Source organism: Mycteria americana, chromosome 1 (assembly GCF_035582795.1).
Source record: "Mycteria americana isolate JAX WOST 10 ecotype Jacksonville Zoo and Gardens chromosome 1, USCA_MyAme_1.0, whole genome shotgun sequence".
In the NCBI taxonomy this organism is placed as follows: domain Eukaryota; kingdom Metazoa; phylum Chordata; class Aves; order Ciconiiformes; family Ciconiidae; genus Mycteria; species Mycteria americana.
In genome coordinates this window covers 174721250-174745281 of record NC_134365.1, presented here as the reverse complement: position 1 = coordinate 174745281, position 24032 = coordinate 174721250, and the positions used below count along the sequence as shown (strand labels likewise).

Genomic DNA, 24032 nt, shown 5'->3' with positions numbered 1-24032 from the left:
AATATTTGAGGCGACATCAAGGATTACAGTGCTTATAACATGTTTTATTAAATTCACATAGAAAAGCATGCAGTATTAATGTAAAATGGTACAGTATTAATGTAAAATGTTCAGTGCACATTAGGTAAACAAGTCATTAGCATACAAACCCATTTTTATGGTCTATACAGGCATACTGAACACATCTAGAATAACAATGCTTTTTGGGAACTAAATTAAAAATTGTGCTTAACTTCAAAAAATACAAGCCATGTTTGCAGTGTTCAAGAAGAGATGTTTTCTAACGGAAGTGCTGTAATCCTGAAAAGAAAGAGGCTGCTACCTTACACCCACTTAAAACAAGAGTTTCAGTACAGTACAGTGCTATGAAACAGTCCAAGCAGCAACGTTTCCTCTGGGAGGAAAGTTTTATGGCAAAACTGACATTGTTTTATAGCAATTTCATGAATCCATAGGATATATAGCCAGTAGCTGCCTTACATGCACAAAATGTAATCTTTAGGAATGGGAAACGTAACCTTTAAAACAAATTCTTACATAAATGGCTGATTTGACAAGACCACTTAAAACTGTCCTGTTCAAGGGAGTCATTAGCTGTGCTCACAACTGGAAGATCATGTAGCTTGAAAACTTGAAAAAACCTCCCAAACCCCCAAGTAAACAAAATGCCCAACCAAAGGAAAGAATTTGGAATGGTTCGTCCCTAGGAAAGAGCTTGTAATGGGCAAGGGAATGTTCAGTTTTCACATAGTCGAAAAAGACAGGATCAGATTGCATGGAAGTCATTAAAAATTAAGTTCACCTGTAAATATTAAACATTTGCAGGTTGACGACTTTGAGTTACGTTCGATTTCCAAGCAGAGTCAGTTTTTGGTGGTTTTCGATGGACTAGCACTGGAAAGGCTGCTTTGAATTTTCCTCTTGGTCGACTGACTGACATTTTTATTTTTCCTTTCAGCTATAAAGGAAGACACCCAAGGAGGATTCAGCTGATTTTGCAGGTCAGATGACATCTTTAAAAAGCAGGAACCGAACTTTTGTTCTTCAAACAACCTTTGTGAGTTACTGAATAGTAAACTCTGTGAAAAGTCTCTTTGAAATAAACAGTTTGGAGGTTTCATATCACTAGCCACTACGTTTTGGCCTGTAAACAGCGGAAAGTGGTCATTCATATCTAGCTCAGATGGGGAGAGGATGGAAAACGTAGCGGGTTTCCAGCCAGTTCTGTCAACTGCTAGATCGCTTGTCTCTGGACACTTCATACTTTGTTCCTCGTTCATCTCTTCCAGTTTCTTCTCAGTTTCATTTAGAAGCTTAGAGCACTCTGTTGACTTTGAAGAATTATCAAGATCGGAGGACTTGAAATTATAGCATGGACTCTTGCTGTTGTCTGATTCGGACATCATTGAGTCCAACTCAGAAATTTTATCGAGGTAGGCAGCATCCATAGATGCCTCACTGGAGGTTCTTGTGCGATTCATTTCGGAACAGCAGAGAGTATGTAACCTTTTAGGTAAGCAAGAACTTGTTTTATCACTGGACTTTGCTGATGTCTCATCTAACTGACCAGCTACTGAATTTTGCTCTGATTCATCAAAATCTAAGTTCTCAGCAAAATTTGTTGGGCAGGTCCCCCAAAAGCCTGATTTTCCTGTAGTAAAACAGTTGAGCTTCTTTTCGCTATTACAGCTGCTTGTGTTGTGCTCTGGAGAATCTTTGCTGCAATCATCTGAAGTGTCACAAAACTGTTCAAATTTCAGTTTTCTCAGGAATGTTGATGGTTTCCTTGCATTTTCTTTTCCATCAGGAGTGTTCAACTGAAGGCGACTGAGAGACAGAAAAGGAGTGCACGGTGGTGGAAGATCATAAAGTTCTTCATCCTTATATGGGGTACATTCCTCAATTTTATTCCACTGCTCTTCTAAGCAGGCATCCATATTTGTAGTATTTTCATCCAAGAGAACCCCCTGACATCCTGGAAATAGTTCTTTCTTTGGGGCACACTGGGTGTTTGAGCCATTTGAACCATCTTGACTAGAAGAGCTTAAACAAGTTCCACCACTTGTCAGCTGTTCAAGACTGTCAGGACTTTGACTGGTAGTCAAAGCTTTTTTCTCCTCAAGCTGGGTTTTCAAACATGTTGTATCTTCACTGCTCTCAGCTCCTTTAGCATCTGTGGAAAGCACTCTCTCACTAACAGCACTCACTGTCTGGGTTCCTTCACCTGCATTTTTCAGCTGTAAAAGCTGACACTCCATTTCTTCTATGTATTTATCGCTTCTTTCCAGTGCCTTTTTCAGACGGTTCATTTCACGTTCACTTTGTTCTACTTTGGACTGAAGTGCAGCTACTGTAAACCTACCAAATCTGCAAGAAGTAAAAAAGAAAGAAAATATTAAGCTGGAAAAAAGACATTCTCATCGTGCTTTGCGAGCTCATTTCAACAAAGAGCAAAGCTATTAAACATTGTGTTAATTTGAAAACAAAAGTCATAACTTTGCTAGTTATGAAAAAGAATAAATCATCCTATATAATGTACAGGTGGAGGTGAATACCTGAAAAACCAAAATTAAACTATTAGTGGTAGTAAGGCAATAACAAGCAGATTACCCTTTCAGGGGCTGGTTCTATCAATTCAACTCAAATATGCATGAAGAATTATCCCCTAAAACAATGGCAAAGATTTATGATAACATTTGAACAGTGGTCCACATCTTGAAATATTTACATTCAATCATTTTCCTACAGTACAGCAGTGCTTTACAATACATTTTTTACACAATGTCACCTTGTCAAATATAAAATGCCAATATGAAATTCAGAAATTGCAATAGTCCTTTGAGGTGGTTTAAATACTTATATAGACCATTTCAATTATGTTCCTGTTAGATATACAGCTTTTCCTCGGCCATTGCGTGGATGGTACTTCCACTTACTTCAGAGCTACTTGTTTTTTTGAGCTTTACAACTGGAACAATCTAATTTCTTCCTTGACTCCAATACAAAAACACCTGCCACTTATGGTTTGTGAAAGTTGTGTGTTCGTGGGGCTTCCAGCTTGAGCACATTTTCAACTGCCAAGATATGGACTTGCCTTCCCCCCATCCTCCACCAGCTTTCAAGACCGACCTTCCCCAGAGGGCAGGTGAAGGTTTCAGCTATATGCCCTGACTAATTCTAACCTGTCACTGACAGGTGGGCACCAGGGAATTCCCTGCTCCATCCGAGGCTTTCAATTTACAGAAAGAAAAAACAATTAAAGTTCCGGTATTATTAGGAAGGAGGGAAGGATCTGCAGCCACCCTACAACTCTGACACATAAGGTTTTATATCACAAAGAAATGACAGTTCTGTATGGGGGCTTACACTAACCTCTGCGTTCCATCTTGCAGCTCCATGTTGCAGCCCAAGTTTATATTCACTCTTCCAGCACAAACACTGCCTGGAATTTCCACCCTGTTTCTTTGTCTGTTTGTCTGTTCCTCCTTCAGCATCTTTCAGAGTCACAGGGAATTCCCGTTCCATTTTCCTCATTCCATCCCTTCACCCCTTTGCAAAATGCTCCCACTGCAACCCTTAGACCAGTGAGGACTGGAGGTGGTGTATCTGTGGCCTGCGACTGTGGTATATCTGTGTATCTGTGACTATGCTGGCAAAATATCCATGAATCTATGCATGCATTTCCAGCAAAGAACTGAACTGTATTTTGTTTCTTCAATTCCTGAGCCCAAAGCAGTAGGAAACCACTCTATGCTGACAAATGCAATATAGTTAAAGTGGGCAGTCGGGGAAAGGAAAAGGGGTATCACAAGCCCCAAACAAGTTGGCGATCAGATCTACTGACAGATTTCACCATTCAACTGCTGCTGCATATTCAAAGGACTTTGAAGGTTTTGGTGTAGATAGTTCAGTGGCGGGGAAGATTTACACAACAATCTAAGTCAGTTCTTTCACAGAACTGCTCCTAAACCACTTTTAAAATCAGATCAGCCTAAGGTCCACACAGTTTTGGTATGTGCCACTCACTGCTTTGTAGACAAAAAATGGCAAGGTAGTAGTTTTATATTTAGAATAGGAGTGTTCACTTAGTAAGATTTTTTTCTCCCTAAAAGAAGCTGGCTGGATTGGAACTCTACTGAGGCAAGGACTCCCCCTCCCTCTGCATTATCTCTGCCCAATTACCTTTGTCTTCATAAAAATGAAGACAGACCATTTTTCAATTGCTTACTCTATGGGTATCAAGTTTTCTCAACTGATTATAGCAGTTCTTCCATTTCTGGTTGCATGCAAGAGGGAAATGGGAGAAAAGGTGCACACAACTTCCTCCCTCTCCCCTATGAAATGAGATAAAGGCAGAATCACCGACAGCTCAGGAATGTTTCAATTATATTTTCAGATGAAGGGAGTTACAGTGAAACAAGCATCCTTATATACAACACATTTTGGCTTATTCCCTCCTTCAGTAAAAGGAACTCAGATTTTTTTTAAAATACTGAAGGAAATACTGTAGCACTGCAGGGCCCAAGCAAGACCCTTCCTGCTTCCTAGAGTGATTCAAAAGTATTTATTTTGCCTTCCTCTAACAGACCTGTTCACACAGCCTCACAGGAGCAAACCTTACACTGCTTAATAAAGGATAAAAATATGATGCAAAAATACAATTTAGCCTAATAGCCAAGTGAGAGATGGGGAAAAATGCTTATGTAAAATAAGCAAGATTTTCTGGGGTCTGCTGTAACAGACACTTTGACATAAAAATTAAACACATTTACATTTATATGCATACCTGGCAATTCTTTTTTAATGGAAGAATGGTGTAATATGTTTATTTAATGCAAATAGTGTTAGTGACAGCCTGAAATTTGCTTATGAGGAAGAAGCACTGTATTCTCAAGTGCAACTTTTATAACAAGTGTCCTCAGGTTAAAAAAACCCCACAGTATGTTGTTCAAAGCCAAACAGCATCACTAATATGTTAATTGTTGTAGAGGGATGTGCTTGGGAATTTTGGTTTTCAGAAATGGAGCATCTGACATGCTGCCTACAAACAGTTACCTCTGCAGTTAAGCACCAGAACAGTAGTTGCTTTCTCTTCCTGCTTTGAGACTTGCATGCATTTATTTCCCAAATTTTCAAGGACATGGATTTTTAAGACAGCCATATTACAACACACATATTTAAAGCAATTACTCCAGACCAGAGCATGACATCGGTGTTTTAGTGACTGATCTGGCAGGTCAGCAGACAGTTTAAAAGACATGCATATTTTGGTTAAATAAGCCAGAACCCTCCCCACCTCCCCAAACCAAACCACTCTCCTAAGAGATCTTCTCTTCTTTTCCCTTCAGATGTACAGTGAGCAGTGCCATAGCCAAAAAGTTATGGTCTGATGATAATCATAATAGACTGCAGTACACTTACATTAAAATAAATTAAAGTTTGGCCTGACACTCTAGATAAATTATTTTTCCTGAAGTATTTGAACCATTTCACACTTGCTAACAATTTGATACATTCTTCAGTAGAAGTTAAGGTATTCATGTGCTAAAGAGCGCTTTTCATATCCTCACACATGGACAAAGTCTTTTCAGTGTTAGGTTCTTTAGTTCAGTTCTTTAGTTGTATCACTTAAACAATGAGTTTGTATCTCACTGCATTTGTTTCAAGTACATCCTCTCTATAGAAAACTGAAAGCCCAGAGAAACTCATAAAGTGAATAGAAAGACATTTCAGGTGGGATTTGGATCCTTCAACACAGACACCTAGTGACATTTTAGATGGCCTAAGGTCTTTTACATGACTGCTGGCCTCCAGCTATCTCTCTGGAAGGATACAGGTCTCCTACAGGTCCTGTATCACAACTGCCAGCCCCAGGCAGGTGTACTGGATATGTTATAGGGTCTGAGGTGACACTGGATGTCTAGATGAGCACTTGAACCCCACATTTCAGGACCTTTCCTCAGCTGAAGTCCTTCTTCTTGTCTCAGCATTACTCTAACTTGACATCCATCAGAAAGCTGCAGTCAGCTCTCATCTACAGCGAGCAAGAAGAACTAACATTATAGTTATAATGTTTGAGTAACCCTCTTTCATGTTATTCCACAACTGCTCCCTCAGTTAGGTTTGAGTACTCCTGAAGATGTCAACTTAGAAACTGTTTGGGAAGTTTAATAGTCTCTCACCCAAAAGAGAACAAATTTCTTCAGTTGTTTCTTCTTTTCTTATCTATCAGTTCTGCAAATTCAGCTTTAGGGTTTTATTTTCACACATCAGTGACCACTGACTGTAGCAGGTCTAGTTGAGCCCTTAACTCATATCAACTCAGTTTAAAACCACACAACCTCATACAAACATTTCTCTTTGTGGATAGTAAGCAGCTGCAGCAAATAGTTTTCCTGTATAATCATTTACAGAAGACTGGGGCTGCAAGGATGCAATGGAAGATGACTCTCCAGTTCTAATCACCTGATGGTGCAAACAGGGGACCGCCCTGTGGCTCACATACATGAGCATGATCCATCCTCCAAAGGAAACAAAAGGTGAGAAGTGGGAAATGACAATGTACAGTCAGGGCTTGTCACAGTTCGAGATCAGGGCAATGCCAGAGTGCACAACCAAACCCAGTCCCATCAGTTAGATACACATTTTTCACTTGGGTTCTGCAGTTAGATGGGAAGAAAGAGGTAGGAAATCCAAGAACAAAACAGCTGAAAGCCCTACTAGTTTCTACAGCCCTTCTGTGATATTATGTACCAGATGCAGCTGGATGAGAACGAGTTCCGTGATCATCCTCTACATCAACTATGAAAGGTGATCTGCAGCAACATCTTGACCATATCCCAGGTTATATACAATTGCCTTAAAAGTGTGTCATATTTGCACAGGCGTGTTTAAGAAGAAAAACCCGTTACTGTCAGATGGGGGCCTTTTCCCAGCAAGCAAGGAAAAAAACCCAAAAGTCAAAAGATATACCTCAAGCATGTTGCTCTATTTAAGATCTGAAGCCAGAAAAAAAAAGAATCAGTAATGGAATTTGGTTCCACTGAAGAAAAAGTCCTGGGTATAGCCTACTACTGCTTTCCATTCTGCAGACTAGGCTGGCTGACAGAAGAAAGTGTACAATGGCTCCTTCTTGAAGGAAGTAGTAGAAACACTTGCTATAGCTAATTTTCTAAGCTTGTAAAAGAACAAGTTATTTCCAATACAAGCAAATAACTGGGCAGTAAATCCCCTCTGTCACACAGTTCACAGAGCACAAACTAATCTGAAGACACATGGCTTTCCCCATGAAATCTCTCCTGAGCATCAGGGAAATCCACTTTCTTCACATCACATGAGTAAGGCTAAGCTTTACTGTTTGTTGGATGACTGTAGAGCAGCAGGATTTGAAGAGAACAACAGCCACGGTACATTCTTTGAAAAGAGCTTCTTCTTCCACTTAGGGAATTTTGTGAATTCAGACAAATGTGCAAAGCCTTTCCAAGCATTTTAACATCTTTCAGTGAAGCAGCACTGGTCTTCTACGTAGGAAAGCCAGATTATACCCCGAGGTCGGTGAAAAGCATAAGCCAGAAAGGATTATCTCAGAATTACTACAAAAGAACACCGGAAAACCCACAAAACCAAGCAGTGAGATCTGAATGTCCTTACCCATCTGCTTAAGGTTTAGATCTTCACCCTGGAGTGTGTGCTTTCTCAGGGTTTAATGCTATGACTCAAGAACTCAAAGTTGTTTTGAAGGCTACTAAATAGTATTTTCTCCTCTTTACTTTTAAGGCCACACTGCAGCTGGTCTTTGAAGATGGCCACTCCTCTGAGACAGCGAGCTTTGCAGAGAGGTGAGAAAGAAGCCCAGTTTTCTACCAACGAAGACAGCAGCGTTCTTACCCTCTGCACCCTAGATGCAGGTTACTAGAAGCCTATTTGTAGGCTCAGTGAAATGCAGACTGGATTAAATAGTTTGGCATGAGTGGAAATATTTGAGTTAGATACAAATTGAATGTTGTACAGAATGACCTAGAAAGTCAACAGCCTTAGATTTCAGCATGCAGGTACCTGAAGTCACAAATCTAGACAAGATAAACAGTAAAACTGGAGAAAGGGAAAAAAAAACCCCAAACAGCAATAATAAAGCAACTCACAAAACCAGAGAAAAGAGATAATGCAACAATTTTCTGCATGTTACAGATAGTTTTTCAGACTGGGATTTTAACTGGCAGAAGAAATTAAATATTTAGGGAAAAGACTCCTAGGAAGCCTAGAAGTCTCGTTCAAGCTAATTTGAATCTAACCATTCATAAAATACACTATACCCTGGAGTAGATGGACTTGCTAGTTATTTTCCTTCAGGTAAAAAGCAAACATCCCTTTGCCAAAAATGCTTTTAGCTCTATTGTGTCTTGCCAATAGACCTAACAGTTTTCTATTTTAAGTAGAGCTGGAAGTAATAGGGCTTTATCATCCTGCAAAACTTAAGTTTTAGAAGTTTTCCTGATCCGCATCAGGCAAATGGAAGTCACTGAAAATTCCTCAGGAAAGAGAGCAAACAAAGAACAAGCAACAAGCACCAAACACTCAGTCTGATTTGCCTGAGAAATGGCAGACTAACACAGGCCTTCGGTAAAAATCAGAGCAAGAAACTTACCTCTATTTGCTTTTCAGACCTATGTCCCAACTATATGTTAGTATGGTATTCTGGTGAAGGTCTATTCTCAAAAATGTTTCATGAAAAAAAAAAATCTAATCAATCAACATCATCAATTAAAAAATTGTGTAAAAATCCCTGACATAGCTGCAATGTCAATTTTATTGACATACATGACATTTTTCAGTAGGTTTTAATGGATACAAACAAAGAAAAAACAACTCAAGACTATGATAAAAGGAGTTTTTTATTGACCACTGAAGAAGGCAAATTATATTTTTCCTGTGATATCAGAGGTAGAGTCTGTGTTACAAAGGGATCATTCACCTGCCATCAGTGTTTCCTTTGCTATAAAGCAAAGCCTACTAAAATAATTTAGGTTGTGATATTTAGCTCCAGTGTCATTACGCACAAAATGAACTACATTTGGGATAAGGGGACTGAATGCTGACAAATCCTTTCAAAAATAACTTGATACAAGTTTTAGTTAGTTACCTAGCCAGTTGTTTAAGCATGAATCCATACCTGACAATCTGAAGCTAAGAAATATATGACAAATGAAACAATGGTGGTAACATTAAATTACGAAGATCCAATCTGGTAGCTATTTTAAATTGCACGAGAGAGCCATTCAGAAACTTTTCTCAAAATTTACCTTCTGAACAATTCTGAGTAAAGTACACTGAAACAACTGTACTGGCAAATCAGTGTACCTGCACAGAAAAGTTTAATTATAGTGACATTGTTGGGCTCTGATGCTTATGCCTTCAATTCTGATTTCATAAGCAAGGTAAGAAAACAGCTATTGCAACTCTTGTTCAGTGTGTGAAGCCTAGTTGAAAGACCTTTTAGATATTATCAAAGTTTGCCATCAGAAGTGGAAGAACATTTAAAAAATGTCTTGATGTTAGGTCTGGTCTAGATATTGACCAGACTAATGACTACAAGGGTGAAACTCAATTTATAAAATCTGCTAACAACACTAAGATGGGAAAGACTTCCTACCACCTGAAGGACACGACTGGAATTCAAAAGAATTGTTTTTAAGTTTGACATGTGCATCAAAACATCAACCTGAAGAAAGCCAATAAATGGTTAAAGTCCCACACTTTGGAAGGGGACATTAGCAGCACAAATGCAAAATGAGGTAGGAAGGTAACTTTCTAAGTAGCTATTTAGCAGAACTGGCACTAGCGATTTGCGCTAGAAGTGCCAGGTAAAAGGAAGCAACAAAAAGGGTATTGCAAGGTATCAATATATGATGTTGAAGAAAGACACAAGTCTGTTCTTCCGCTCTACTTAGTGCTACTGAGGCTTCATTGGGAATCTACTACCCAGTTCTAAGCATTATGGCTTCAGAAAACCATAGACACTGGAAAGCTCTGAGAGTACAGCAAAACCAAGTAAATCAGAAGTTTTTTTTTCTCTTAAGTCTCACTTATATAGGGGAATTGGACAAATTCAGTCTAGAAGACATGACTAGGACTGAATGGGTATAGGTAGGGTGAATTAAAATTGCTAAATTTAAGGTGCGGAAGGGTATCTTCCAGGACAAATTTTCCTTGCTTAAACTTAAAATTCTTGTAGTACACCACTGGGCTCAAAGTAAAACCAAAGCTGAAGATAGCAGAAGCAGTGCAACTGTCTACACTCCTGAAGTGTTTCAACTGTTCCTGGCCCAGTTTAAGCCTGATTCAACTCACGTGCTCAATTTCCATGCAAAGTTCTAGAGTTAGCATGGGCCAAAAATCATTCCCAACAGGCAGGTAGGATGTGACAATTTGTTCTGGAGACTAAAAAAATTTTAATAGCAGAGACATGGACAGGCCAATCTAGCTGGCATCCGGGTTGCAAAACAGACCCTGACACTGTCCAATTTCTAATAACATTTGGCTATATCTGTGCTTCTAAAGAAGAAAGTGACTGGTTATTGTTTTAGGCCACATTGGCAAAAGATGGGAAAATAATCAGCTTGCAACAAAGACTAGTTCTTCACACACACCCCCCTCTGATATCTAATTTTTCTGACCAACAGGATGGTAAAGCATGCACAAGCTAGGAGAAATGAAAATTCTCTCCACTGGGGAGTTTACCTGACATCAGTAAAGTAAAATCAAGCTAGATGATTTGGTCTCTTCTAGCCTTTCATTTTTAGGATTTATTTAGCTACATCTATTTACTTTTCAAGTTTGCCATCCTTGCCAACTCACTCTTAAATCTTATGGGAAAAGATATTCCATGCCATTAAAGCCCCCTCCATTGCCAAGACCTTAAACAGGGCTCTATCTCCCTTATTAGGGGACTTCAGAGCAGAATGTACTTTTATGCATTTAACAGCATAGCACAAGGATCATGCATCTTCTTTCCTGTGGTCTTGAATGACAAGCAGTCTGGCAAGCAAGCTCTCTATAAGGATGAATTTCATCTTTCAGGAAGTGAGTTGTGAACTAGAACAAAATCCAGAGAGCTGGATTCACACATTACACGGGTACCCCTCAACCCCCTTCCTCAAAAGCACCATATAAACCTTTGGCCAATGCTGCTCTTAGCTTTCTAAGTTCTAAACCAACGAGAGAAAAAAGGTAGAAAACCAATGAAAGGAAGGAACACAACTTTAAAAATACAAACATGCTGCTTCACAAAGTACTTCCAAGGAGAGGTACCTTAGCACACAGCTGTAATCAGTATCACAAAGTTTCTGCTTTTTGAAGTCGTTGTCATTTATGTTTTAATTGTTTAAGACAGAGTATTAAATACAGGTGTCAGTTCTGGGAATGATGTTCTCATACTGCAGAAGCTCGATTCTACATATCTTGCCCAGACACAAAGCTATCAGGGACTTTCCTTGAATAGGGAGCCTAAGTTCACAGAACAAATCCTGAAGGCAGCAAAAGGAAGAACAAAACAAAACATATCCAAACAACCAGAACCTCTGCACTCAGTAACAGACTTTTTACTTTGACCGTATACCAGATTTAGAAATTTCCCTATAACAACAAGTTAACTGTAGAATTCAACTAATAAACCCAGTCCTTCAATATTGGCCAGATAATGCAAGGAACAGCACTTGTAGTCATGTCATATCCTTCACTGTAGACTTGCTGCTATTCTGTAAGTTGCATTTGTCACCCAAGTCTATGAGGATAAAAATTCTGAAGTCTACCTGGAGACACATATGCAGCACCATGTACACCACCACAGTTTTAGGTTAAAGTCCTACAACAGTTAAACAGTCTATAAATAAAATATGGTAGCTTTTAAAATATTCACATACTTTTGGGGTGATCTACTATCAACTTCAGCTTTTAGTCGCAAATTCTCTCTTAAAAGGCTATTGTTTTCCATGTTCAGTTTCTTATTTGCCTAAGGAAAAGAAAAGGAAAAAAGTAAGTATACAGTAAAACAGAAATGACTTCTAATATTTATAGGACAAGCTGTTTCTCCTTTTTAAAGAGACAGAACTAGAAATGTGAAGGCAGGAAACAGCCTTCAGACAGGGACACCACTTAAAAATCACCATGGGAAATGGCTTGCAAAACTGAATAGCGAACAGACATTTTTTATTTATATTCCCAAAATACATCGCAAGTGTCCTATCTAGGGAAATAAACACAGCTATGTTAGTTAGTACAGAAAGTCATTAAGGAGATGTACTAATGGCAATTCCATGTTTTTTTTTTCCACATGACTAAATACGTTAAGTACATTAACATTACAATGTGCAGGTATCAGCAAAACTAATGTTGAACAGCTTCCTCCATTCCAAATTAGGGTAAGATCACTTTGGGTTTTTTGGCTTGTTTTTAAAGCATAGTTATCCTATGGATGTAAATCCATTACGACAAGCTATTTGCAGTCTTTCTTCACTTTCTTCCAGGATGTTGTGATTCAGACTCCTGATTCACAGCCCTTCTTACTCGTTGAATTGAGGTCAATTCCTTCTTCTCAGTTCAGCGGACACCCTTGTTAACAAGATACTTCATATAAAGAGAAGTTTTCCTGCTGCCGTGTTTCAGAACAATGAATGCCGCCATCCTAACAAGTAGAAAATACTCTTTGCACTTCATAGTCTGCTCAATCTCCGTATGCTGAAAACAGCACCACCAGTCCAAGACTCGTAATTCATAGCCTCAATCAGACAATGCTTCCAATGCATAATAAAAGTATGATCTAGAGTTAGATCTGAAGAAGGAGCTATGCAACTGGGCTCAGGAGTGAAACGTACTTTTTCAAAAGCATCAAACAGTGCAAGAAGAGGGGCAGAAAACTCTAAACGCTTATATAAATATCCCCAGCAAGCTCTCCAAGTGAGGCTAAAACAGTGGGGGTAGGGGAATGGAGCAGAAAAAAAATAAACACCTCCCCCCAACACCACGATATTCCTAGGGGCAGAAAGAGTAAATAGAGACTTCTGGTAAAGAAGAAATGGGAAGGGTTAGCCCAGGGCTTGGGTGCTTGAGTGTCAACTATTTGGTATTTAAAATATAAAAGCACAAAAATCTAGCCTGAAAGCAATGAGTAAGAATCCAAAACACCTCACTTCCAAAGGAGCATCAAACCATTTGACAGCATGGCCAAGACCTTTCTCTCTTTCTAGAGACGCAGTTCCCCGAGTCATACAATCAAATAGGAAATTGCATGACTTGCATAGAGTTGGTAGGTAGGGCATCCACCAGGCACATGGCAAGGCAGGACTGAACCTCTCTGGTGTCCTTCTTCCAGACAGTGCTCTACCCTCCAAGCCAGTAATCTGCAAGGGATACCCACTTGCAGCACAACATCTAGGTTAATGAGTCCATGGAACCGCATTATTAATGAGTGTACTTTGTCTAGTATTTCTACTACTGGGTTTGTATCACCACTTCCATACTCATTATGACTCCACTCAAAGTCATAACGCTTACTTTGGGAGTCTCTGCTCTAGGACATTAAATGATAAAGGTGGCTGCTATTTCCTGACTCAGTCTGGTTTTAAAAAGAAAGTGATGGCAACCACATTTTCTGACAGACCCTGCCTCACTGGGAAATGATGGGTGGTTGAAATCCCTGGGTCAGGTACTTCAGGGGATAAGAAGGTTTCTGGTGTACATGGGAAAGAGGTCTTGCTCTTCAGACTGAACAGCTCCTGCTGTTCAGACTGGGGTTGGTCAGTGCATGCTCAAAAGTGAAAAAAGGTCTAAAAGAAGAGCCAAGTGATTTTAGGTACTTCTGGAATTAAGCAGCTGTTGAACAAGGAACAGATGGGAAGAGAGTGCCTGGATCACTTTCGGCTGGGATAGAGTTAATTTTCTTCCTAGTAGCTGGTATAGTGCTGTGTTTTGGATTTAGCATGAGAATATGTGATAACACACTGATGTTTTAGTTGTTGCTAAGCAGTGTTTATACTAAGTCAAGGACTTTTCAGCTTCCCATACTTGGCCAGCGAGGAGGTGCACAAGAAACTGGGAGGGGGCACAGCCAGGACAGCTGACCCCAACTGGCCAAAGGGCTATTCCATAGCATATGACATCATGCTCAGTATAGAAACTGGGGGGAGTTGGCTGGGGGGCAGCAATCGCTGCTCAGGGAGGGGCTGGGTGTCAGTCGGCAGGTGGTGCATCACTTGTTTTTCCTGGGTTTTGTTCCTCTCTCTCTCATTGTTTTCCTTTTCATTACAATTTATTATTATTATAATTATTATTTTATTTTATTTCAATTATTAAACTGCTCTTATCTCAACCCATGAGTTATCTTACTTTTGCTCTTCAGATTCTCTCCCCCATCCCACCAAGGGGGCAGGGGGAGGGTGAGTGAGCAGCTGTGTGGTGCTTGGTTGCCAACTGGGGTTAAACTGTGACACACAGTTTAAGACTTGGTCCCTAAAACCCATCTAAACCTCTATTCATATCTAATCCTTAACCAAATTCAGAGACTCCATAAACTTAAACCCCTTTTCTTCCTAAGGTTGAAGTGATACCAAAAAAAACCCCAAACACACCCCTCCCTCAGTCCCTGCTATATTCTTCTTTTTACTTACTTAGGGAAAAAGTTAAAAATCTTAGTCACCACAAAAAACCAAGAGGCAGTACAGTTTAACTTTATGGGAAAAAAAAACCAAACCAAAAAAATTAGGCAGACAAGAATCCTTGCTGCGAACTCCCTTTTGCCAACTACAAGTGACTCTGAAGCTCCTGGGATCCTCTTAGAAGGGCAGATGATGTGTCCCAGCCTGTGAAGTTGAAGTCTGAGTCCAGCCAAGCTATTGAAAAAGCTGGTTTTGGAAACTCAGTTTACTCCTTGTAGTGCTTATCACCCAGTCCACTCAGGGCCACAATTGGCTTTAGACTACACAGAGGCAAATCTAGTAGTGTCCCATTAACAACAACAGAATGGCAGAACAGTATAATGTGGGCCTCTGAGTCTGTAGCACAGGAAAAGTGTAAACACTATTAACGCTTACAAAGGAAAAAAAAATGTCCTAAACACATAACACTTCGGTTTTGCAGGAGGCAATCCAGGACTGTTAACAGAAGAAATAAAGACAGCATTTTGAATAAATGCAAGTTCAGTTCTTTCCACCTTGCCTTTCAAATTAATCTTAAAATTTCACTCTTCTTCAATGTTTGACATGATCCTTCTTGTGCCCGCAGGTAGACTTTGCAAGATATTTTTATTTAGATGTATTTTCACATGACTATCTCCTGCACCCCTCCTTCTGCAATATCAGGTTTTCTTTTATATTACATTCAAGATGTATAAAAAAGCTGCAGGTTTCCAGTAAAGGATCTTCTGGTCATAAAATGCTGAAGCTTGTCTATTTTCAGTCAAAGGGTCAAGTTACTCTGTCTCAGCAAATTGCACCAAAAATATTGGCTAGCAGGGAGGGCAATAGTGCAAAATCTGCTTCAGCCAACTGTACTGTGTTTGGCTGCTGAACATTGTAAAATAGATATATTATATAGATTATTGCAAGCCTGAAAAATCTGGTCATCAATACTGGTGACAAGTGCTACTATAATCCAATTACCCAGTCATCCAGTGACAGAGGCGTTGAAGAAGAGTCACATACAAGACTCACTAGAACCAGCAATAACATCTGACACTTGCAAAGGCTATATGGAAATACTATGATACAGCAACAGTCACTGGAATTCAATTTTTTCCTCTTTCTTCTGGATCTATGAAGTACCCAGAAGTCATGCTAGCTCTCACTCCTGTTTAACTAACAGAAAACATTTACACTAGAAGATAGGTGAAGAAATGTATTTATTACCTCCTTTAACTTTTCCACATTATCCATCACTTTTTCATATATATCATTGGCAGCTTTCAGCTTTTTACTCCATTCCTCTGGGGTTTCTGGGCCACTGGTACTTGCTTCATCTGCTGACTGGCTAGTTTCCTCATTTTGGCAAGACAAAGCTGATGCTGTAGGATCCAGAAGAGATTTCAGCTGTGTCTGTAAACTGAGATTTTTACCTCTCAGATCTTCCACTTCTTTTTGCAGGGATTCTATTTCATCCTAAAGGTGTCAGAAATTCACAGGAATGAAAATAATGTGTGAGATTAATTAAATAATACTGGCAGGTTCCCATAGTACTTTAGAAACATGGGTTCTCTGGTAAGCCCAGATGCATGCCTTCACCTACACATATATCTAAGTATGCTTATGTATTGTGCTCTAGGCAGGATTTTAATCAACCTGCACACTCAAGCATAGTGAAGGTTTTAGTGAAGGGAATCCCTTGACTACATAAAGGACCCTGAACAAATTGGCGGGCAGACCAAAAGCTTCAAAGCATGCAGCAACATGAATCTATTATTAGGGCACTCTGTGGGAGGATTTCCTGTATCAAGAGTGTTCTTAAGGTCGTCCTCTGCTGACTCATTTGCTGTTATTTGAGAATGTTTCTCTCATATCATTCTGAAACATCACATGTTCGGATGCTGAAAGTCTCAAGATTCAAAATGGACAGAACACTGCCTGGAAGAGGCTGCTCCAGCTACACGAAAGTAGAAACATCTTAGGAAAGACTGTCAAAATACAAAGAACAAAGCTCTTAGCTCTATCGGTCTGAAGCCACAGAGAAGCAAAAACCTTCAAAAGCCCATTGTTAAAATGATAAAAGAAATAATGTATCCTAAAAACATGTCTTCTACACTGTTCACCAACTTAAATACTTGAGTCGCTCAAGGTCAGATTACTAAAGGAGGTCATATATGGCATTTACATAAATCCAAAGCATATTTGCATGAATAATGAAGCTTCCCCCCCCAGCATGAGAACAGCCATTTTAAATGTAGTTTTTTGAAGAGATTTATGTTATCCTGTGCCTATCTATGTGATTTTGGAGTTAACTGAATAGAAAGGCAGGAAACCACCTTTTCCTGACTCCTTCTTTCACAGAGCTACAGGCAAGCTTGTCATAAAAAACAGCCCTTACTTCCCCAGTGTTAAAGATATATACAGTGTCCATTTCCTTTCTCTCATTCTCCTCCCTGAGACAGGTTTCCTTGCAGAATATGCAATGTCTTCACACTGCTGCTACTAAGAAAACAACAGCTGAGAAAACAAACTAAGCATATTCTTTATTAACACCTTTTCACCTTGTTCCTAAGAGAATATTTTTCCAGCAGGAGAGTGGAGATAAACTTCCAAGCATTCACTCACTTTCAGAAAACAATAAAGCAACAATGATAAAAATTAACCAATGCCATAAGGTTACAGCAGGTAATATTCTCTAAGAAAGAATGTAGTCTCCCTGAGCAATAGGGAATTACTTCAGAAAACATTTGCATTTGTATCAAAGACAAAACAAAAAAACCCAAACGCCCAATATGCATAAAGAAAACCCTCCCATAGCACCTGGGGGTGGAATCCCCACAAAAGTATGGAATTGGCTATACTTGGCTACCTGTAGCATAGAAAGAATATCACCATGACTTCGGTGGGATCACTTCAGGCACCAGCAAATGCTCTCATAACCTTAGCCAGAAGGTGGGATTTTAATGCAGCGGAGTTTCATGTAGATTCGGTATAAACCTTTACTCAAATTAAAAACAATGGGACCCAAAGCAAAAGGACCAGTTGTATGCAGTAATTTAACAGCTGCAGTTCATCTGGAAAGTCACAATACTCCTCATGTCCTTACCTCATATTCTTTGTGGAGCAATTCAAGCCTTGTTTTACGTAGGTGTTTTCTGACTGTTGGACTAAATATAGTATCACTTTCACTCGTTCCTCCTAAAACAGCACAGGATGAGAGAAACACTAATATTGTTTCTTTTTCAGTCAATTCAATACTAGCAATCCACCTTACAGCATTTTTCATATTATAAACTACAAATACAGCTAATATTGGACCAATCTACTACCATGGGAGATTTAAAGTCCTTTCATTTTCAGAACAGGTTAAACAGGAGTATCTATTAGTGATGTTTAGAAGTCAAAATCCTGCCTCACAGAAGGAAGACAACTTTTGAATTCTTCAACTTTGTATTTCAACTATCTTATTTAAGACCATACTATTAAAACAGAGCTAAGGTGGGGGGAGAGGGAATCAAGCTTTGTACAAGATAGCATAAGTTTCTAAAATGAGATTGTTCAGATATATTTTTCTCTTGGAATCAAATAGCAGAGCTGACATTTTATGTCAAATAAAGATCACAGTATTTCCTAGCTCTGGGGAAGTTCAGATCCTTATTCAAGTGTTGTAGCTTTGACTTATTTCTGTGCTAAGAGACATTTTCTTAAAAATAAGCAAAAGGGAGGAAATGGTGAACAAAACAAACAAAAAAAAAAGGAAAAAAGACTGCATAAATCCAGAATCTTGAATGAGTACGTACACTATTTCTCAGCTAAATCCTATTCTCTTAGGGTCAACAGGTTGCAACACATAGGTAGAGTACTTCAAGCAAGATGCATTTTTTCCAGTTAAAGGCACCATCCAACCAAGGTTTTTAAAAAAAAAAAAAAAAAATCATTAGAGCCACAGGGTGTGTGCTGCCTTTGAATAATCTAGCCATTAATACACACATCATCTTCAGAATGTTTACCTTGTAGCTATTATGTATGCTTCCAGAAAGAGTTAAAGTCAGATCTTCCTTAGACACTGGTAAAAAAAAAAACCACAGAGGAAAAAATATCCAGACATCTTCGGACTCAAAAGAATCTCCTCCAGCAGTAAATACCAGAAAGTTATTTCAAAGCCTAAAGTTGTCCTTACCTATAATTTCCTTGCAAGGATTTTCAGGTGTGATTGGAATCCTGCAAGCTGGACACTGATTATTGTTCTTCAGCCACACTTCAATACAAATGGAACAGAAGACATGGTTGTTGACACAGATGACTGGGTGACGGACCTTTTAGTATTAAGGGGAAAAAAAAAAAAAGAAAAAAAAAGAAAACAAACAGAAAGACACTATGAATACTTTAAACTCTTTCAGGTAACAGAATATGAAAATACACTACTCCATCTCTCAGTGCAAGTCTGGTCTTGCAGGAAAGAGACACTGCTGTTTCACAAGGCTAGCTAAGAGTGACCTCCTGGATCACAGGACCAAACTTCCCTATTATTGAAGGCACCAAAGCTATAAACATTTTTGCAAAACTAAAGTCCTTGATTCCAAGAGCTCATTAATACACAGCATGGCAGGCACCCTTCCTTCACCCCACAACCTCCAAGAACTGCAGCCAACCACTCCAGTGAAATGCATTTGCCTCCCTAGGTAAAAGGAGACCAAAAGACATGCATTAACTGATTTTCAAAAATGAGGGAATGAGGGATTGCTCCTGGCAACAACCAACACTTTGCCTTGGAAGAGGCATCACTGAAACAGATAGTGTTACAGATGAACTCCAGCCTGCACATAATCAGCTTCATGGAAATCAGCCTTAAAAAGGATAAGGGCCAAAGCCACAGAGCAGAAACATGAACCAGCAATCACTAATTCAAGCCTCCTGCTAGATATGCATTGCTACTAAATAAGTCATTACCCAAGAATGGGGCAGCTAACTGAAGGATTAAATATTCTAATCAGGCACAGATCCTTTCAAGAAGCCTGCCCTCCCCTTCCAAAACAGCAGGGTAAACAAACTTTTAGAAAATATTAATGCCAATGCATTATTCTCTCTTGTCATTTAACTATAAACCCTGTTTGAAATTAAGTGTGCACAGAGGGACCAAATATGATATGGAGGAAAAAGAGTTTCCCCTATATCTATGCTGTACTGAAGATTCTGTTACAGCTTACTGTAATGCACATTCTCAAATCTCTTAAGACTTAGCAGTACTATCTATGTTAGGGGTCTTAGAAATAATTATTTCTTTTTCCTCCAACACTATCTTTGCTCAAGAAATGCATTTTCAGACACATAAGCAGCAGTATCTATTACTTCAGAGTCTACTGTGTTGCACTTTTTAAAACCCAAGTTCAAGAGAATTCTTTCAACTTTAAAGTAAGTCCTCATCACCCCCAAGATCTTCCTCTTTCATTCTATTAGTAAAGTAGTCAAACTAAAAAGGAAAAACGAAACGTTAGCAGGGAGAAGCAAGCAACTGGAAAGGACAGCCAAAAATCACTTTGGAAAACAGATTAGATGTGTCCTGTAGTAATCATACACACACACAATCAGTGTTGTACAAGCTAAAAGCCAAGCATTTTACCACTGAAATACACATGGCTCTGAATTAAGGCTCAGATCTGTCAGCTTCTTCTCTAATTTACTATCTATACCTCTGTCACATTACAGGATTCACAGTATCTTTAGAACCTCCACTGTGACAGTCCTGGGAGCCAAAGGATTTATCTATACACAAACAGAAACTCCAAGTTATTGAAGGTGTGAATAGAGAGAGAGAAAGTGATTTCTCCAAGTGTCTGCACACTTTCAGCTGTAATTAAGGAGGCTTTTTTGTGACTAATGCAAGCATTAACACACCAATGCTTTGGAAACATTCAAATATTACAATTTCAATTATTTTAAAAAAAATCTTGTTATTTACTGCTTTTCTTTACCAGAAAAAGAGCTTTCTCCAGCTTTCCCACCAGCAGTTAGAAGAAAAAAAAAAAAACCAACAACTTTTTCTCTGGCTGTACTTCTTTCTTCCTCAGAAGCAGCCTGAGAACAGTTACATGGATGGTGATGATAGGATACAGAGCAGGGTAACATAAAATAATCCAAACAGGAAAAGACATTTCAGGAGTGCAGGTTTCCCCCCTGGGGAGCAAGAGACCCTCAGTTACCCCAAACCTGACATGGAAGCACACTTCTTTCAAGTGAATGATTACTCCACATCTCTAGCAAAATAGTAAGTCACATTTATTACTCTCCAGGGTACTGTGCTTCTGATTTACACACCTTTACAAGTTTCATTTCAGGGCTGAGGTTTATACTTCTGTTGGCTCACGATCCACACAAAGCAATCCACGCGACAACAGCAGAAGCCGCTATTGAAATGTCACACAATGGCTAGGGGTGCCGCTGCCCTTCACCGAGTCCCTGAGCCACCGGCTGTGACAAGCCCAGGGGGTGGGGGATCGCAACACACTCATTACTACGAAAGCATTTCACTTGAACTACAGCACAGTTTCAGTTCCTTAATCGACCACAATGTCTAGAAAGACTACAGCTTATCTGGGAAGGCTTGATCAGCTAGGTGATTTTGTGCAATTTCCTGATTTTTCCGCCCCACACAATGCGATTCTTACGTGGATCAAAATCAAATCCTGTACACATCCACGTCACTTTGAAGGCCCTTTTGGACCTCAAGCAGCATTAACGGAGGAGCAAGTGTGTGGAAAAGCAGGCACACCGATACCAGTGAATGAATCCCCAGACATCCTAGGGGGGTTTCAACACACACAGAATCACGTGCTTGAGCCCAAGCAAACTGTCAACACCAAAACCAACAGGAGAGACCTTCAGTCATTCTAGGATAAGTAAACCTAACGGCTTGATGCAGATGGCTTCTGATCTGCTCACTAATTATGAACACAGGTATGTTAGAAGATAGCCCAGACTTTGTTAAAAGAACATTCAGGTAACAAACATGAAATTTATCCAAGCAATTAACTCTTACTATAAATGGTTATTTGCACATCTTGCCAATATACTTTACAATACTGTTCACACTAATAAAATGAGCTAACGTCTCCCCCTGCCCCCTGCAAGATTTCTGCTTCATTAAAAACAATGAGTGGGCGACATTATTGAAGAGAAACTCGTTCAATATCTCTTTTTATCCCCTTTCCATTATGCATAGCGAATAGTTTCTATTTTGCAGCCAGTCCTTTGTAAATTTTGCAGAGATAGCAAGAGGTACATTTTGATTGTAGGGTGGGCCTCCTACTCAATTTGAAGCCTATGCTACAAACCACAGAAGTATTAGAATATGTCAACCCTCCATGACACTTTCTGCTCTCCCCTACAAGATATGACAACACTGGCAAGATTTTTTCCCTTAATTTAAACTAAATAACTTTTTCTTCCTTTAACCTTACTCTTGAAAAGAGAAGAGTTTTTTTCTGATGAAGTGTTTCAATGAAGTTCCAAGCTGGAGACAAAGATATGTATTAAAAAAAAAAAAAAAAGTACAGCCAAAGCTGTCAACTTTGGCAAAATTTAAACAGCTTCATGCATCTAAAAAGGAAAGCATTCAAATACCCTAATTACAGATATCACCAGTAGATTCACTTACATAATGTTGATATATTACCTCAGTGCAAGATGCCAAGTAAGAAGAGTGTGGAAATATCTTCCAGTACAAACTCAGGAACAACAATTCCTGACCAACTCCAGAAAAGAAGTGGAAGCATGAAACAGTGGCTTGAAATAACGCAGTGGCTTTATACAAAAATACGAGTGAACACCTAATGAATCTATCAAGTGTTTAGATTAGAAAGTCACTAGGATCAGATTCAAATAGCAAATACGTTGTCAGTTTGATTTAGCTCTCCTCTTTTCAAGAGTATCCACTCTGCTTTACAGACACAGTAAATTTGTATTCTCCTCCATTTTCATCCGATAAAGAGAAAAGGAGAGATAACAGGACCACAGCCAGAAGTCTTGCTCGGCTTCCACAGAAAAGCCAAGAAATGAGTAAGCATGGTTGCTAAAAGCATCACTCTCTGTCAGAGTTAAGAGTTGAGAAAATGGAGATGTCTGACTACTTTCACTACCAGCGCTACACCTACTTTAGATATCAAACCTGCCTATCCTTTGGTTATCACTCCAGCAGAAAAGGCCATGTGAGGTAGAGGGAAACTGGACAGCAAATGCCAGAGTACAAACGTAAAAGGTTATTTCTTCCCTTGTAATTACTATTGTGCTTCAAGAGATTTGTTTTGTTTTGGAGAGCAATGAAACAAAAAAAACCAAGTAGTGAGGAACGAGCAAAGAACTTGAGAAGCAATTAGTGACAGCTATGAAATTTGCTCTGGGGCTTTTAGAGAAGAACAGACTAGCAAGAGCCCTCCACTTCCCGAGGCAGAAGAGAAAGGCACTGGGAAGGGGTCCGAAAGAGGAAACGGAAGCTTTTTCTCCAGACTGCTGCGGTTTTGCTCAATACTTTTTAAATCCACTGGGTTATACATCCCTTCTTTGTTTCGCTGGTCCTCTACGACACAGCACCACGCTCAAACACACACTCACCTAGTATCTGAAAACATTCTAGCTCCTACAGATATCGGAAGAAGAAAAACCCTCAAAACCTTCACCCTGGGAGCCATACACCCACATTCCGGCGCGGGGGCGACCGGTGCCGCGGGGACTGGGGCCCCCAGCCCCCTCCAACAGCCCCGGGAGGCTCCCGCCGCCACGGCGCACGGTTCCCACCATCCCAACGGTGGCAACAAACCCCGCCCGCAGCCAGGACCGGACCCCCGGGGGAGGGGATGCCCTCCTCCCCGAGGCGGGAGCCCCCACCACCCCGAGGAGAAGAGACCCCCGCCCCCGCCAACTTTCTTCCCGGCGCGAAGCCGCAGCCTCTTAAAAGCGACAAACCCGTCGGGGTCAGGGCTGCGGGCCACGGCGGGACCCCCCGAGCAGCCGCCGTCCGGAGCGGAGCGGGCCGAGCCGGACCCCCACCCCCGTACCCACCACCGGGCCGCCCGCAGACGGGGGGGCTGAGGGGGAAGGGCAGCGGCGGCGCCGTTACCTTCCCCAGGCAGATGTGGCAGGTGATGGGCAGCGTGAGGGACAGCGTGACGCTCGGCCCGTGCTGCGCCATCGCTGCGGCCCGGCCCGACCCGGCCCGGCCAGCACGGAAGTCCCGCAGGCAGGCGGGCGGGCGGTAACAGCGGCGGCCCCCCGCCAGCCCCGCTACGGCAAGCCGGCGAGGCCAAGCCGCCGCCCGGCGGAGGGAAGGCGGCGCGCGCTTTTGCAGCGCTCCCCTGGAGGGCGGGCGGG

At 40.4% G+C, this 24032-nt stretch overlaps 1 protein-coding gene across 1 annotated transcript; it reads right to left on the bottom strand.

The window, feature by feature from the left end:
* OBI1 (ORC ubiquitin ligase 1) lies at positions 1-24032 on the bottom strand. The gene is made up of 6 exons (XM_075527090.1): positions 23782-24032; positions 18850-18985; positions 17776-17867; positions 15897-16145; positions 11919-12007; positions 1-2367 (listed from the first exon to the last, which is right to left on the bottom strand). The coding sequence occupies exons 1-6, from the start codon at positions 23851-23853 to the stop codon at positions 864-866; spliced, it is 2142 nt and encodes a 713-aa protein (XP_075383205.1). The 5' UTR covers positions 23854-24032; the 3' UTR covers positions 1-863.